Consider the following 15,903-nt stretch of genomic DNA (forward strand, 5'->3'; position numbering starts at 1 on the left):
CCAGTGATTGACAGCAGTTGCGCCCAGTGCGGCCCCCCTTAATTTCCAAAGCGAAGAAGTATATCTACAAACGGCAGTTTTTAGACTGTAAAAGTATTATGTCAAAATTTTCAAGCTCGCTCGCTCCGCTCGCTCGCATTTAATCGCTATGCCATTCTCCTGATGTTGCTGCCAGTGATTGACAGCAGTTGCGCCCGGTGTGCCCCCCCTTAATTTCCAAACGGCAGTTTTGGGACTGTAAAATGTCAAAATTTTCAATGTAAAAAGATTTCACCGTGGGAGGGGGAAACCCCCCTACCATACTCCCCCCCCCCCCCCTCACTTGCTTCGCTCTCTCACGATCTCATAACCGCTCCCCCTATAAGATCAAATCCTGTCTACGCCGGTGATAGGCCCAACTATTTAGTAGGCCTTCGCAATGATGTCGCACAGGCGGAGCAAGACCTGAAATACCACGATTTAGTCATTCAATAATATATTGTGAATATTTCATTTTCTATTGTTTTTTTTTTAAAGAAGAAAAAACAAAAATTTCACCAAAAGTGTGCGCCAGATCGCTGAATTTCAGGTCTGAAAATGCAAAATCTTCCTCGTGTGGGAGAGGGATACACCCCCCCCCCCCCCTACACACCATCCCCCCGTTCGGTCGCTCCGCTCCCTCTCATATTTCAAAAACAAAAAATGTCTTCATACTTTTAAGGTCTGATTTTCCGCCGCAAGTCATCTGACAAGCAAAAAAAAAAGCAACAACAAGAACAAAAAGTCTTCATTATTTTTGCTGCCACTTTCCTCCCACTTTATATTTCATGCAAAAGAGTGGGACATCCGATCCCTGTAAAGTGTGCGTGTGTGTGGGGGGGGGGGGGGGCACCAAGCCTCTCCCCCCTCCCCCCCCCCTCCCCCCCTCCCCCCCCCCCTCCCCCCCTCCCCCCCCCCCCTCCCCCGGTTATGTATAGATGGGCTTGTAATCGTGGTGATGGTGACCATCCCCCCACTCCTCAGTACGGATTTACGCCGTTGTTGCACGGTATCGCTGTGTGTGTGCTGACCGTCAATACACTAAAATGCGTGGAATCTTCATGTGTGCATGTGCACAATAGCATTGTAACAAGCAGCAAGTTCAAAACATTTCCTTGCGTGGTTACTTTTGCGCGACTTTTCAAAACATTTTCACATGATGTTAAATTCGTGGTTCAACCTCAAAGTGCAAAAAGCATGAAAATAAAACCACTGCGAAAGAAACCACTTTTACAGTGTGTTACGATCTCAATTCATGTTCATTTCATCAGAACTTTGAGCTCATAGAAGATGTTTGATTACCAGAGTATGTTTACCTCATTAATTCAAAATAGATATGCATAAGAATAAGGACAATGAATACCATGAAATGTGAAGACAACATTGAAACTTTGGTAAAAAAATCTGAAAAGCAATCTTTGAAATAAAAAGATGCATTCGATTGCTGGTATATCATCACCTGCTTTCTCAAAAAAAAAAAAAAAAATGCATGTGTGTATGTATGTACACTGCATTGGAGAACTGACAAGGTACATTGTGTGGTGATACCTGAGCTGTTCAAAGCGAGGCACATTCCACAACAAATGGCCTCTGACACGCTGCTCACCTGATCCAGCATTCTCGACAGCTTGTCAAAGAGGATCTTGATGAAAGCACCCTCATAAAAATCAGCCGACTCTGGACATCTGTCAAGCGGCCGTGGATAGTTTGGCCAGTCGTATGGTAGACAATTCACTGTGCAGTCACGGAACTACGAAAGAATGGAAATTCGTTACATCTCTCAGCCAACTTAATGGAACTGTTTACCATAATATTCAAAATCTGTGATTAACTTTGGCAGAAGATATCAATAATGAAGACAATTATAGCAACTCAGAAAGGGTCCTCAAGGTGCTCACAATCAAATGTTTGTGAGGTTGTTCTCCAAAATAAACCAGCTTGCCAGCGGCTAATTTAGCATACCAACGAATAATGCATGAATATTATATTCACGGCATTGAAATGTTTATTGTAGAAACCACTTCAGGACAGTACCCCACATGGACAATTCCCCCCCCCCCCCCCACCTCGGGTAAATACAGATAGAGATAAGATTAGATTCAGGATTAGTATTAGAGTTAGGATATGGGTCAGGGTCAGGATTAAGTTCAGGATTATAATTAGGGATAGGGTAGGGGGAAAGGGTGTGGGGTAATTGTCCAGAGGGTAATTGTCCTAGAACCAGTAGAAATATATGAACTGAATAGCTACATTGTAATAACCATGTTCTTGGGGACAAAATAGCCATATATTGAATACAATTCAATATTGTTATACTCTGTCATACCTTCAAAGCACACTGAAGGAAGAAAAACTATCCCACCTTTATATACCTTGTATACACATATTCAAACACTTTACAGGAATTGACATACCAGTATGTTTGTTTCTTTGTTAGTTTATGATTCATATAACAGCTACACAAGCCTCTACTAGGTGCAAATTGTTATACTTATTTCATTTAGTAAATTCATATCAATCTGTTTGAATATCATTTTGGTTTAATCCTATTCATAATCATTGAAGAGACCACACTTCTAGTGACCACAGTAAAAAGCATAGCCAAACTTTCACACCATGCCTGCAAGACACTAAATGAACCATACACTTTGGCATATCTTTATTTTCACAAATTTCCCCCTACGTCCACTGATATTCACAAAATTTACAAGCCCAAATACTGCTTTCTGTCACACACATGCAAGTTATATTGTCTCTGAGTTGACAAATCACTCATTTTGCATCTTGAAAAGGGATAATGCCATTTCGTCATTCTGTTGATGGGACTCTCAACCTAACAAGCCCTAACTTCTGAAATATTGTGCTCACAAAATATTTGACATAGCAGTATCAGGCCCACTCAAGAGAGAGATAGCAAAGCTATCAGTACTCACATTGCGATGGGCCTCCCTGAGGTACATGTCATACCCTGTATCACCGGTTAAATAGGAAGACTTGTTCTCCTCAGGGATCAATCCCAAGAAGCTGAGGGGAAGAAATGGTCGACACGAAGCACAGAACTGAGGTTAGCTTGTCTCATCGTTTGTCTGTTTGTTCCATGGCACACAAGACCTTCACCTTCCAAAAGTAGTACCCACATAGAAATTCATTTCCAAACGAAAAATGGAAGTTATGGGGAAAGAAATTATGGCACAGGACAGTTGTTTGTTTGGTGGCTTATTTTTCTGTTTGGTGTTTGTCATGGTTGCTTGTGCTTTAATGGCATTAAAGGGATGGTACAGTATTGGTGGAGATGAGAATTGGTCTTTTAACTTTTTCGAGATACCAAGAAAACACAAAATAGTACAGAGCATACCATTTTAAGAGGAATTCAAAGTTTATTCGGTGAAAATCGGGTTTGGAATGACTGAAACATCCAAAAACCAAATAAAACAAAGCGATCATAAAAATGTGTCGGTCCCACACTTAACTAGATTCGCTCTGTTTTGGATATCTCAGCCATTTCAAAACCAATTTTCATCAAATAAACGTTGAATTCCTTGTGGAATTACACGCTCTTTCATATTTCAGAAGAGGTTTTTCATTATCTCATCAAAAAATGTTAGAAACCTGAAATTAGATCTCAACCAAAACTATACGATCCCTTTAAAAGCCTTTTTCAACTCCAGTATATGACTCTAACATAGAAATTCATTTTACATGAGATGCGGAAGCTCCAAGGAATGGTGGACTCAAAACAATGACAGTGTTCATGATAGCAAAACTGGCCCAGAGAGGGTGTGGGCATATTTTGGGAGACCCTCTGTCGCTCTACTGAATTCTTCCAATCAAAACTTCATATACAAGTACCACGTACACATATGTTTATTGTACATACACATACACATATCCATTCTTGATAAGCACAATGATTGTGTTTTTAATGAAGTGTCATGGATATCAAAGGAGTCATTTCCTATTTACTGACAAATCAAAGTTAAATTGGATGGAGCACTATCATTATCTTGTTCTGCTGACTTCATGAGCCAAAATGGAGTAAGTGCAACAGTTAAAGGACAAGTTCACCTTCATTAACATAAGGATTGAGAGAATGTAGCAATATTAGTAGAACACATCATTGAAAGTTTGAGGAAAATTAGACAATCCATTCAAAAGTTATGAATTTTTGTGCAGTCACCACTGGATGAGAAGACTACTGCAGTGTATGATGTCACATGCGTACAACATTATAAGGAAAATATAAAAAGAATTTCACAAAATTTCATCTTTTGAAAAAAGTACACATTCCCTTGACTCGTTACTGACATATGTTATGGGTAATATTATTCCCATTGCTTTTAGAAAGAGGCAAGTCAAGTGCTCTTTTATTATGCGAAAAAAGTGAAAATATGTTGAATATTCTTTACATTTTCTTTATACTGTTGTACTCATTTGACATCACGAGCCTTAGTAGTCTCCTCATCCAGCGGTTCCAACACAAAAATTTTAAAAATTCATAACTTCTGCATCGATTGTCCAATTTTCCTCAAACTTTCACTGATGTGTTCTACTAAGATTGCTGCATTCTCTCAATCCTTATGTTTATGAAGGTGAACTTGTCCTTTAATTGCCATGACACCTATAATGCCATAACTTTGGATTTTCAAAGCAGCAAAATGCTTTTAATAGTTTTGCAGTCTGACACAATCCATTTCACTAGCTTAAACAACTGGGTATGCATACTTTTCCAATAAATCAATTGTTTTCAAACATGTCACGGAAGTGTGAGTTTGTCCTCTTTAAACCAAGAAACCAAAAAAAAAAAAAAGAAAATAGTGATTAATGCATCCATTAAAATACATTTCTAATCTGATAAATGTAATTTTTGGTGCATAATAATATACACAATTTCCAGCAATAAGAGCATGAACTGTTCTGTACTTTTGAATCACATCTGAAAATAAAGATCATGTTTAAGCTTCTTACCTCTACAGCTTTGGATCGAGAAATATGTAATCGTTACACATTATCTGACTGTTTTTAATAGGTCTAAAAGTGCTGCTTCTTTCTTAGTCTGGAAACCTACTGCTTTTGTTCAACAAGTTTTTGTTGTTAGGTATAAATTGAATTAAGCAAACCAACATATCTGTACCATTTTAGGACAATATGAATGCAAACCTACCAACTCAAGATGACATGAATCCAAACCTGCCACCTCAAGACAATGTATAAAGAATCTAAATCTACCAACTCAAGAAAATATGAATCAAAACCTTAAGTCGAGATAATAGGAATATAAACCTAGCAACCTGAGACAATAAGAGTCCAAACCTACTAACTCAAGACAATATGAATGCAAACCTACAAACTCACAATAATATGAATGCAATCGTACCAACTCAAGACAATATGAATGCAAACCTACCAACTGACGACTTTATGAATGCCCTCTTCTGCATCACGATCATCCCCCGTACCCCCTAGACTGGTGGGGGACCCAGGAGTTACAGGCGGAGACCCAAATGATGCGGGTGAAGTCAGTGAGACTGGTGAGACAGTGGGCAAGGCAGGAGACAGCAAGATATCGGCGGGGGAGGACGAGAGCAGCTGAGAGATTGGCGATAAAGGCACTGCCGGTGAGGGCATGGTGAGAGTCAATGCCCCCGTGGGTCGGGGGGTCGTCAGGGTCGGTGCGCTGACAGGAGCAGAGGCGGCTGGAGCATGATCCTGTGAGGGCGTGGTCAGAATTATACCACGGTTTGTGTTCGATGCTGCCGACACAGGAGGGAGAAGAGACAGAGGCTGCAATAGAGGAGTTGCTGAGTGATCCTGAGGCACATTAGAGTCGTTAGCAGCCGAAGGCGTGTGATTTTCCGCCCCTACATGGTTGCTAGGTAACAGGGCAGACAGCACAAGCTCATCGGGTATCTGTCCTGAATCCACCCCACTGTCACCTAGCCCATCTTCTTGTATATGCTCTTCGACAGAGTCTAAACTCGTGGGACCGTTTGTCAGCGATAGCTCTTCCGCAATTTGTCCATCATTTTCTGAAGGTTCTACACTCTGCTCCACGGGCAATTCATCGTATTCGAGGGGAAGCGATGTTGTCGGGGAGGCGGGCGACTCTGGAGAGGTGACGGGTGATGTCGGGCTCGATGGAGATGTTGATGGACGGTCATGGTAAGCCCTAGATTCCAGGTTGCGTAGCACAAGGTTGTTGATGATGTGGATGTGAGATTTCTTGAGAAGGACCTCAAACAGCTTCAGAGACATGATGCAAATCTGTAATATTTCATTTGAAATGTCAAAATTTTACAATTTAAATGACTTTCCATGCACATATTTCTTTCTTTTGACAACTTATGAGCTCCACATTTTTTTCCAATGTGACACACGCGACAATGCATCCTTTGAAAAAAAAAAAATGCATGATACTGGTAGGAATGCATTTTACAAAAGTTAACAAATATTCATTTATGCGCTTACTCATATCAGGGACAGCAAATCACTCTATATTTCAGTTCAACAGATACGTGAATAAAAACCAAATATGCAAATATCACATGGGACATTGATAGAAAAGTGTGAAGAAAAAAAAAGCTTGGATGGACAACATACATGATAAAATATCCCTGCATTGGAGGGGTGCTATGTAAACTGGGAGAGAGGATAAAATATAAAGACGCAAATCTAAAGAATTCAAAGCAGCATATCAGGCCAGGCAACTGAATTGTCATAAAAAAAAAAAAAATTGCCCTGCTGAGAAGAGGCTGTTGGTCAGTAGTAGAAAGACCAGATGTTAATGCAACAAGGAAGTAGGTAGCTCGATGGACATGTCACTTGCCTCATCCGACAGGTGGTCGCATCTCTCGATGAGCCGATGTCTGATCTTGCTGTCGTCGACGCCAGGCTTCTCCGGCGCTGTGGCATCTCCCAGGATGAAGTGGACAAAGACGGCTAAGAGCTGGGGGGAAGAGGTCATCTTGACGAACTTGGCCAAGTGGGCAGTACTGGTCAAGATGCCCACTTCCGACCTGTCAAGGGGGGTCATGATATGGCAAGGAAGGTGAAAAGTTCACGATAGCAGTCAGCGTTACCTCACATAAACAACCACATGACACTGTGCAAAGTCATCGTTGGGATGAATTTGATTTCAATGCCTACTTTGAGGGAGACTGGTTCAGGCCGTGTTTCTACAATGTTTCACATATTATGATCTTGTTTTGGGGTTGCCATTGATTGGCTTATTAGCTCTTTTCTGACTACAAAATTTGTCGGTGCATCTTCCATTACATAACATTTGATATTAAGGAACTGACGTGTACAAGAAGCACTATTGCTAGTATTATATAAACGGCAAGTTTACTTCTGTGAGGAATTGTTTGGTGCCACAAACTCACGTCTGGAGCAGAAGTTGTTCCAGGATTGGCACGAGAAAGTTCTCCTTGATTTTCTGAGAGAGGGCACTGCCTATGAGTGAGTGTCCCTCCTTGATGATCTGGTCGCAGTAGTCAAACCAGGAGAGGAGGGAGATGAGCTGCCGCTTGCCCGGGAAGGCGTTGGTGTCGTCCGAATCACTCAAAACATCAAGACTGGGGGAAACGGAAGAGGAATAAAAGCATGCACATACAGTACGTATATTCATTCACATATAGAGATACTTCAAAAGGGATTGTAGAGCAGTAGTTTGTGGTGTTATCAAATCTTCCATAAAACATTCACTGACAGAGTGTGTCTGTGTGCCACTCTTCACTTCCAAAGAGTGCATGATATGCATTTGCATCCGACCAATCAGCCAGTTCACAGTTACAATCTGAGCACATGTAGATAAGGGTCACTCCAGATCTTCTCTTGAAATTGACTTGTAACTGAGGTATTTGAAAAATAGATAGGTCATCATGAAAACTATATTATAAATATCAATTCATGTATGGGTTAGGTGCATTTCAAAAATACAGGCAAATGGGTATTCTTCTAAAACTAAATAAACAAAAGGGACATGCTCCTACTGTCGATGCTCAAGGGCAAATGAGAGATTTGTCCAGACAATAACCAGATGAAAAATCAGTTAAAGTGAAAGCTATACATGGTACAATTGAAATGATAGGTACATTACTTCCTATGTACGAAATTTGTTCTATGACATCACATTAGAAAACAAAGGAATCTTTTTCTTCCTTTTGTCATGTGGCACAATGTGCCTGGATGATACAGGTCACTGACAATTACTGGTCACCTCTGGTTAACTATCAGGGGTCAGTATCATCTGCCCATTGTCCAGAGTGTGTGTGGATTGGACCATTTCATCTGGCTTGCAACCTATTCTTCACAAGAAGAGACATTTTTTCCCAACATGCATGAACTGAGCCTCTGTTATTCTTGGGACTTCCATCTCCAGCGTGTTTTGCCTGTAAAGTCGTAGGGATGACACAAACATACGCACACATACTCACAGACAAACACATGCATACATACACACACACACACACAGATATAGTAATACACAGACAGAAAGCATGTATACCTCACCAGTTCTCTCTGGGCCTACACCTAGGGACCTTTTGTTTGTACGACAGATACACTGTCTCGCCACCTGATAAAACACCGACTTTGTGCAAATAGAAACCATCTCTATACATGTATACTGCCACCTAGTAAAGGGATTGTTGTACTCTATGGGTGTACACCTTTGAAGACAAAAGTGCATGTGCGAAATGCTTTTTGTATGTGTGTGGTGCACATCAACATACTTTTTCTTTTACATCTACTGCCTCATTATCTGTAAATGCTAACACAATGATGCAAAATTGATCTTGTGAAAATGAATTAGTATTTTTGTTATTATATATATATATATTTGTCTGAAAGCATCAGCTCTCATTATTTCCAGTCCTCCAAAAGATGATTTTCACAATATGATAACACCTTTGCTACTTTGTTTGTGTGTTTTTTATTTCCCATCTGACAAGATGGCTGGATAGCCAATGTTCAGCTGCACTAGCTGGTCCTCCATGGGGTCTAGTTGGAGGTGAGGTGGAACCACTTCACTGAGTTAGTATGCACCCTACTCTTTGCGATGAATGCATGTGGTGGGATCTTTTACGTGCATGGGTTGCGACTCTCTCACACACTTCCTATTTTTGAATCAGACTGACGTATGGAATAACCATGACAACATCCTCATCACAGCGCCCCCAACAGATAGGCACTATAAACATGAAGTGATGGATCACTCACCCCCACTTTGCTTCCACACTCTCCACATCGACAGGGTCCATGGAGAGGGGCAGGGCGTTGTAGAGGGTGCAGAGACGCTCCGCCAGGAGGGTACAGAACTGGGTGTTCTTCACCATGCACTCTGCGGCTTGCTTCTCTGGTAGGCTGGCACACAGCATCAGCCCCTCGCATGCCTTCACTGCTATCCTTGAATCCTGGACAGCACGTCATAAAATGATTGGAAATTAATTGAATTTATGACAGATATGTGTTAAAGATAAACAAAGAAACAATTCAAAAATATGATTTTACAAAAACACAAGACCTGAAAAGGTATGAAATCCCTGCTTTTTCTCTTGGCCAGGCAGTCCATTCATTTTTTTTTTCCCACAACACGAACCAGATCATAGTTCTGACTGCCCATGTACACAGGCAGCAAATGTGAGCTACTGTAAAAATGACTACAAACATTTGTAGTTTTCATCAAGGATTAAAGCAGACAAACATGACAAGCATTCACTGCAAATGAGGGACAGGATGATCATAATGACAGATGTTTTTGTTTGCATTTCAAGAAGATATACCAAGGGCAACATATATTGTGGTATGACAAGATAGAAGGGGAAAGAGGGAACAGAGCAGAAGATGTGAGAGTATAGAAAAAGGCCACTGATATAGAAAAGATAATATAGGGTTGTTTTTTGGGTTTGTTTGTTTTTTTAGACAAAGACAGGTTATGTGAGGGAAGTATAAAACTTATACACACAAGAGCTTTAGTATCCATATTCATGGTGCCTCACATGTAACTGTTCACCATTATCTTTCTCTCTCTTCTATAAATATATTCAAAGCACCCCAGGCACAACTGATCATATTCATATGATTCACTGTTCTCTCTGTCTCTCCCCCCCCCCCCCCCACTATCGCTCTATATCTGTCTATCTATTTGATGCCATTTTCAATACAAATCATTCACTTTAAATGACTCACCATTCTCACTCACTCACTCACACTGTCTATCTATCTATCTATCTATCTATCTATCTATCTATCTATAGTACTGTCTGTCTGTCTATGACATCCATCTACACAACTACCAATCTACCTCTATTTCTCTTCCACTGAACAATCAAAGATGAGCAAAGCAACCTCACAAAGCCAGGCGCTCAACATGGTCAATCAAGCATGGTCCCATTGAAACCATGACAATTGATGACTACCCCGGGCAACAATCATTATCAAAAGGAAAGGCATATGAATACTTCAAGCAATCGTATCAGTGTTTCATCACTAATATGAGAATAAAATGATATACTGAACAGAAGTATATCTGAATTACATTACAATCTATCAAATACAGGAGATAACTGTAATCTTCCTGTATCTTGAAGATTTAACCCCTGTCTTTGGGAGCCTAAAGAGTCTTGTTTAAAGTCTATAGGATGTTAGAATTCAAGAGATAACAGGTAGATATATCTTCAATGGGGTAACAAAAGCTTGTATCTCAAATTTTTGTGAAAATCACCTTTTTTGGATTAATCGTTAGATAACCAGTAAAGTGATGTCCTGCCCAAATCCTAGCTGTCTTACCCCCCAAAATGGAACTACTATGGCATGTCACAGAAAAGGTGAGTCCATTAGTTACAGTGCTTTGGCTGCCATGTTTTTTAAATGCTCCTTAACAGTTGACATATTTGAGATACAAGGTTTTGTCACCCCAACAGCAATATGCACTATCTGTAGTCATGATAGTCATGTAAGTTCGCACTTCATCACTGCAAAAAACAGTTCTGATTATAATTTTCCACTCTTGATGATAAATTCCTTTTTTCCAATGCGCTATATTCCATATTGAATGGAGATGAGTTCCAATTTGCATCCCTTTTGTGGAAATGGCAAGAGATATCAGCTGTTTCGAACATTCTGCATCACAGAGCCCTCTGTACTCGGGAAAGCATTCATTTGAACAAGACAAGCGTGGGAAATTTGTACTGGTTGTATTGAGTCTATCTTTAGAATGTCGCATCTGATTGTACAGTGTTTGCAGTGAAAGCAGTCGACTGAATGAGGCTCACTTATCACGCATGGCATCCTTTCTCTGTGGTTGTTATTTTTTTTTTCCTCAGCTGGCTAGAGAAAGCTGATAAGATTACAGACAGGAAATCCACGACTAGACTCTATGTGACAATGACGGCACATCTACAGCCAACATCAACACACCAGGTCCAGTCGCTATGACCCCAAAGATTCATTTATGGCACGAGGCCGTTCACCCCCAAGAATTACAGCTCTTCCCAGATGTCAGTGGTCAGTCCATATGCTTTACAAGTAACAGACAAGAGCTTAAAACATCAGTGCAATAGGACTATAAGACTATAAATGCCAATGTAGTAATTCCTTATATTGTAGTACACTGGAAGAGGGGGGAAGAGGAGAGGGAAGTATCTGTTCCTACTATACAACAGTTCTCGTGAATGTCTTGCTTGGCTGATTTTGCTTCACAGAGAAAATCTCATGCCATGCGCAGATATATTCTCATAATTCTGAACATTGTCATCAATGCTATGCTTCGGGTTTCAAAGACTATTTTCCTCTGCGAGTAAGAAACATCTTCCTAATTCTCTATCAAACTTACTTGAAATTGTTGTGGATAGTTAGATTTGTGATAATGATAATGACAATTCCTAGCCTCTTTGTCTTCATTATGGCATCCTTTAAAAGCATTTTTTTTTTTTTTTTTTGCATATGAGGAAAAACACTTGAATATCGCACAAAAATTTGGAAAAAGACCTTGAAATATCCTGCAAGCTGGCTAACATGTGAAACTACTGAACCATGATAATTATACCAAAGTTTATCAAGCTTACCTAGCACTCACTGCATTAGGGTATGGGTCTTAGACTGTCACAGAATCAAATTCACAGAATGATGTCACTCTTAGATTCTTGTAGAGATCAAAACATTTCTACATTAAGCTTCCTTGTCTCACAATTGGAAAATACCCCTCCAGCTTTCAATGTGGAACAACAGCAAGAAATAAATAAATAAATAAATAAAGAGATAGAGATAAAAGAATAGTAGATTGCATAGTTGGAAGGAGGAGGTAGTCATGATTGGTGTTAAAAGACCAAGTAATGGGGGATACTATGGAGTGCGAAGGCTGGCCCAGTTAGGATATAATTGAGAATCAATGTAACAAATTGTGTACAGCTTTATGACTGATCTCCATTGTAATTACACACAAAGCCAGAGAATCTTGACTGGAGGCGACCACTTCTGATGTGTGTATGCATATATTTATTGCCGACACGCGGTTGACAGGCGCTACTCCTGGTTTTCGAATGTACCCTGGTGGTCAGTTTAGTTGGACCACCCATGATTAACCATTTTACCAGGTCTTTATAGCCAAACACAGTTCTCGTATGCCCGCAGAATTATAGATTATTGCTCCAAAATGTACATGACTGCAATAGTAATGTCTAAAACATTGCTGTAATAACACAATCTCAGTTTTGTAAAGACGAAAATGTGAAATAATGACCAAAATGGTTTGCCAGAAGTCCACCATTTCAGAGATTATCCAATTGTGGTTGCTGCGTAATTTTTCATTATTGATAAGCAATAATCGACAGATCAGGCCACAGAAGTAATGCAGATTGCAATTGAAAGTGCAAGACTGATCATCACGGAACATTCTACCTCCCCACAATGCTGGGGATTGCCCTTCTGGAATAAAAGTTGTGGACTACAATTGAAATTGTTCCACACTTTTGATTTCAAAATACTCCAAAACGACTCATCATCCCGACAAATTGTGTCAGCCAGGTAAGTTTCTTGGTAGACCCTTTCGATGTATTGCGACATCCAAATGGTGGAAAATAAATTTTGAGTCCTTCCAAGAACTACATGTACATTTTAGCTTTACAAGGCAAGTGTCGGGAGTACTCACTGGACTCTGCACCAGCTTGAGGAGGGAATCGACAACGCTGAATTCAGCATGGCTCATGTCCAATGGAGTCTTGCTGGCACCCCGCTGTCTCCCCCCTGAGTGTCTTGGGCCCTGAATGAAGCCATTTATTAAAGGTAAAATGAAACCCAAATATAAGATGTGCATTGTGTAACCGCAGGAATATTAGCATTAGACATCAGCAAAGTTTGACAAAAATTAGTTGATCTGTTAAATGAAATGTTAGTTATTCTTAAATTTTGGTGCAGCCATCAATGAATGAGAGGAGTACTACAGTTTGTGACATCACATATGAACAAGGATACAAAGAAAATATCAAGGGAATTCCACAAATTTCCATTTCTTATGAAAAGTATGCATTCCCTTGACTTGATGATGATGTACATTTACAGTATACTTCTTCCCATGCTTTCTGAAACAGGTACTTAAAAGTCAACTGTTCTTTCATTATGCTAGAAAAATGAAAATATGCTGAACTTTTCTTATATTTTATTTACACTGTTTTTCACAAGTGATGTTACAAAATGTTGTAATCTTTTCATATGCATACGGTTTCACCAAAACTATAAATATTTTATAATTTTAGAACAGATCATCCCATTTTCCTCAAACTTGTGTTCTACTAATATTGCTGCATTCACACAATCTACATATATATCTATTTGGTTTCCATTCTCTTTTAAGCTGGTTAGTATTGCATTCTTCATTTCATTGCAGCACATTTATTTTCTTTAAAAGTAAAATAAAATACAAAGAGAAAACTTCATACATCTGAAGCAAACAGAAATTATGCTACTATTACAAACATGTTTCTTCATGTCATGTCAAGCACATGTTACAATGTACACAACACATATTTCTACATCTATGAGTACATAAATCATATTGCGACACTATCAAACATACAAAAAGGAACACACATAAAATATGTATAACCATCACTTGTGCAATCAGTAACACAGTGACATGTACAATGCAGAATGTACAACTAAAGTCAGGCCCAGGAACACTTACGAATCAACATCCAGTGTCCTTATATGTAGATCATTTAAAGAATAATTAGTGTAGATGAATTTCAATAAAGCCAAAAAAAGGCATAATATTATAACTTTCATTATTATCTTTTCTATTCATGTTTTCTTTAAAAAGAATACAGGGTAGGCACATTCAGTGTGCTAAATGCTTTACAATGGCACCCTGTATACATTCAAAAAGAGAATAACAAATAGCAATATGATTCATGCATTTACAAAACAATGGCATAAAAACAGAAATAAACTTCACTACATCTCTGTTACACACTGCACGATACTGTATACATCAAAGGTAAACAAATTAGAAAAAGGGGGAGTAATTATAAAGAATTCTAATGGGTGTTATGATGAAAAATAAAAATAAATACTGTTGAATTCTTGGACTATTATTAAAACACAAAAACAATAAAATTGTCATTTGAGAGTGATAAGGGCCTTAAGTGGCCTCTAAAGCCATAGTGTCTGAGGCAACTTAATGCCCTTCTTATTCTCACCGGACGAACTATTGCATAATAAATAGAACTCACGTCAAGAAAGAAGTTGACAAGATAGGGATCTTCCCTGAGTTTAAAGCACACAATGCACAAAAACTGGATCTCTTCTCTCTCAGTTGGTCCTGCCCGTGTCTTTCCACACTCCTTGACCAGCCTCTGTAAGAAACATGAAGCAAGTTACAGAGAAAGAGAATGCAATTATATCTCTCTACTTACATTACTTGAACTCCAACTGCTTTCTAATGACAACTTGTCATACAACATGGTCACACCGTCCTACAGCACACTTTGTTATGTGACATATTTCAGGAAACAACACAAAAGCTTACAAAATGAATGTGACACCATTCCCACATGACCAAACTAACAGAAAATTGATACACAGTTGAAAGAGTATCTACATCAGTTGCAAGATGTACTGTATATGCCATATATTTAGCGAGTCTAAATTTTCACGAATCAAGACTTCCCGACAATTTAGTGAGTGGTTAAATTTGCAATCTTGGGGTCCTATACTGAACGGAGAAATGTATACTTGTACATTGCATTCATATTGGGATCAGAGTGAATATTTTTGCGAATTGCAGCTGACTCGCAAAATTCCCCAAAATAAAAATCTCGCAAAATATTCGGTGTATACAATAACTACAACAGAAACTTAAAATGAGGCTGAATGCTGGCTCAAACATGTACTTTAGAGATATATTTCTCCATCACTGTATACTAGCTCACATATGAGCTACTTTTGCTGTTCATTCAAGGCTGGTTTGTCTAAAATGTGTGAGGTGTATTGAGGAGGGAATACTCACATGTACAGGTCTGTAGACATTGACATGGGGTAAGAGAGGCTGCTTGATTCGGCCCAGCAGACTGGTGAAGAAGGTCAACACCATCTGCTTCATTCCTGGCGGACACTGCAAGGACAAACATCAATATCGGCATGAATTCCATTTCTGGATTAAAAACAAGATGAGACAATGCCATGCAAAAGACAGCATCTACATGAACTTCATAACCAGTCAAATACCAAGAGTTTCATGTGCCTTGGACATAGAGTGATTATTTATGCTGATGTTGCTATTCAACATTTGATACTGTTGACACTAATTGAAAGACAGTAATAAGTTGGTGGTGATGTAGTACAGGGGTGCCATTGTTTTAGAGGATTGGATGCTGCACTGCAGAGCACTTAGAT

General features: G+C 39.4%; 1 protein-coding gene across 1 annotated transcript in view; it reads right to left on the minus strand.

Moving 5' to 3' along the window:
* The window catches only part of LOC140241816 (FHF complex subunit HOOK interacting protein 2A-like), a 42,418-nt gene that overhangs the window by 24,622 nt on the left and 1,893 nt on the right, over positions 1-15,903 (minus strand). Inside the window, exons 4-12 of the mRNA XM_072321570.1 lie at positions 15,518-15,622; positions 14,742-14,864; positions 13,163-13,273; positions 9,235-9,428; positions 7,398-7,589; positions 6,842-7,031; positions 5,423-6,279; positions 2,952-3,042; positions 1,625-1,768 (exon numbers count right to left, since the gene is read on the minus strand). Coding sequence (XP_072177671.1) covers positions 1,625-1,768; positions 2,952-3,042; positions 5,423-6,279; positions 6,842-7,031; positions 7,398-7,589; positions 9,235-9,428; positions 13,163-13,273; positions 14,742-14,864; positions 15,518-15,622 — 2,007 coding nt within the window. The remainder of the gene's footprint in view (positions 1-1,624; positions 1,769-2,951; positions 3,043-5,422; positions 6,280-6,841; positions 7,032-7,397; positions 7,590-9,234; positions 9,429-13,162; positions 13,274-14,741; positions 14,865-15,517; positions 15,623-15,903) is intronic.

The sequence above is a fragment of the Diadema setosum genome, chromosome 18, assembly GCF_964275005.1.
Source record: "Diadema setosum chromosome 18, eeDiaSeto1, whole genome shotgun sequence".
Lineage (NCBI taxonomy): Eukaryota > Metazoa > Echinodermata > Echinoidea > Diadematoida > Diadematidae > Diadema > Diadema setosum.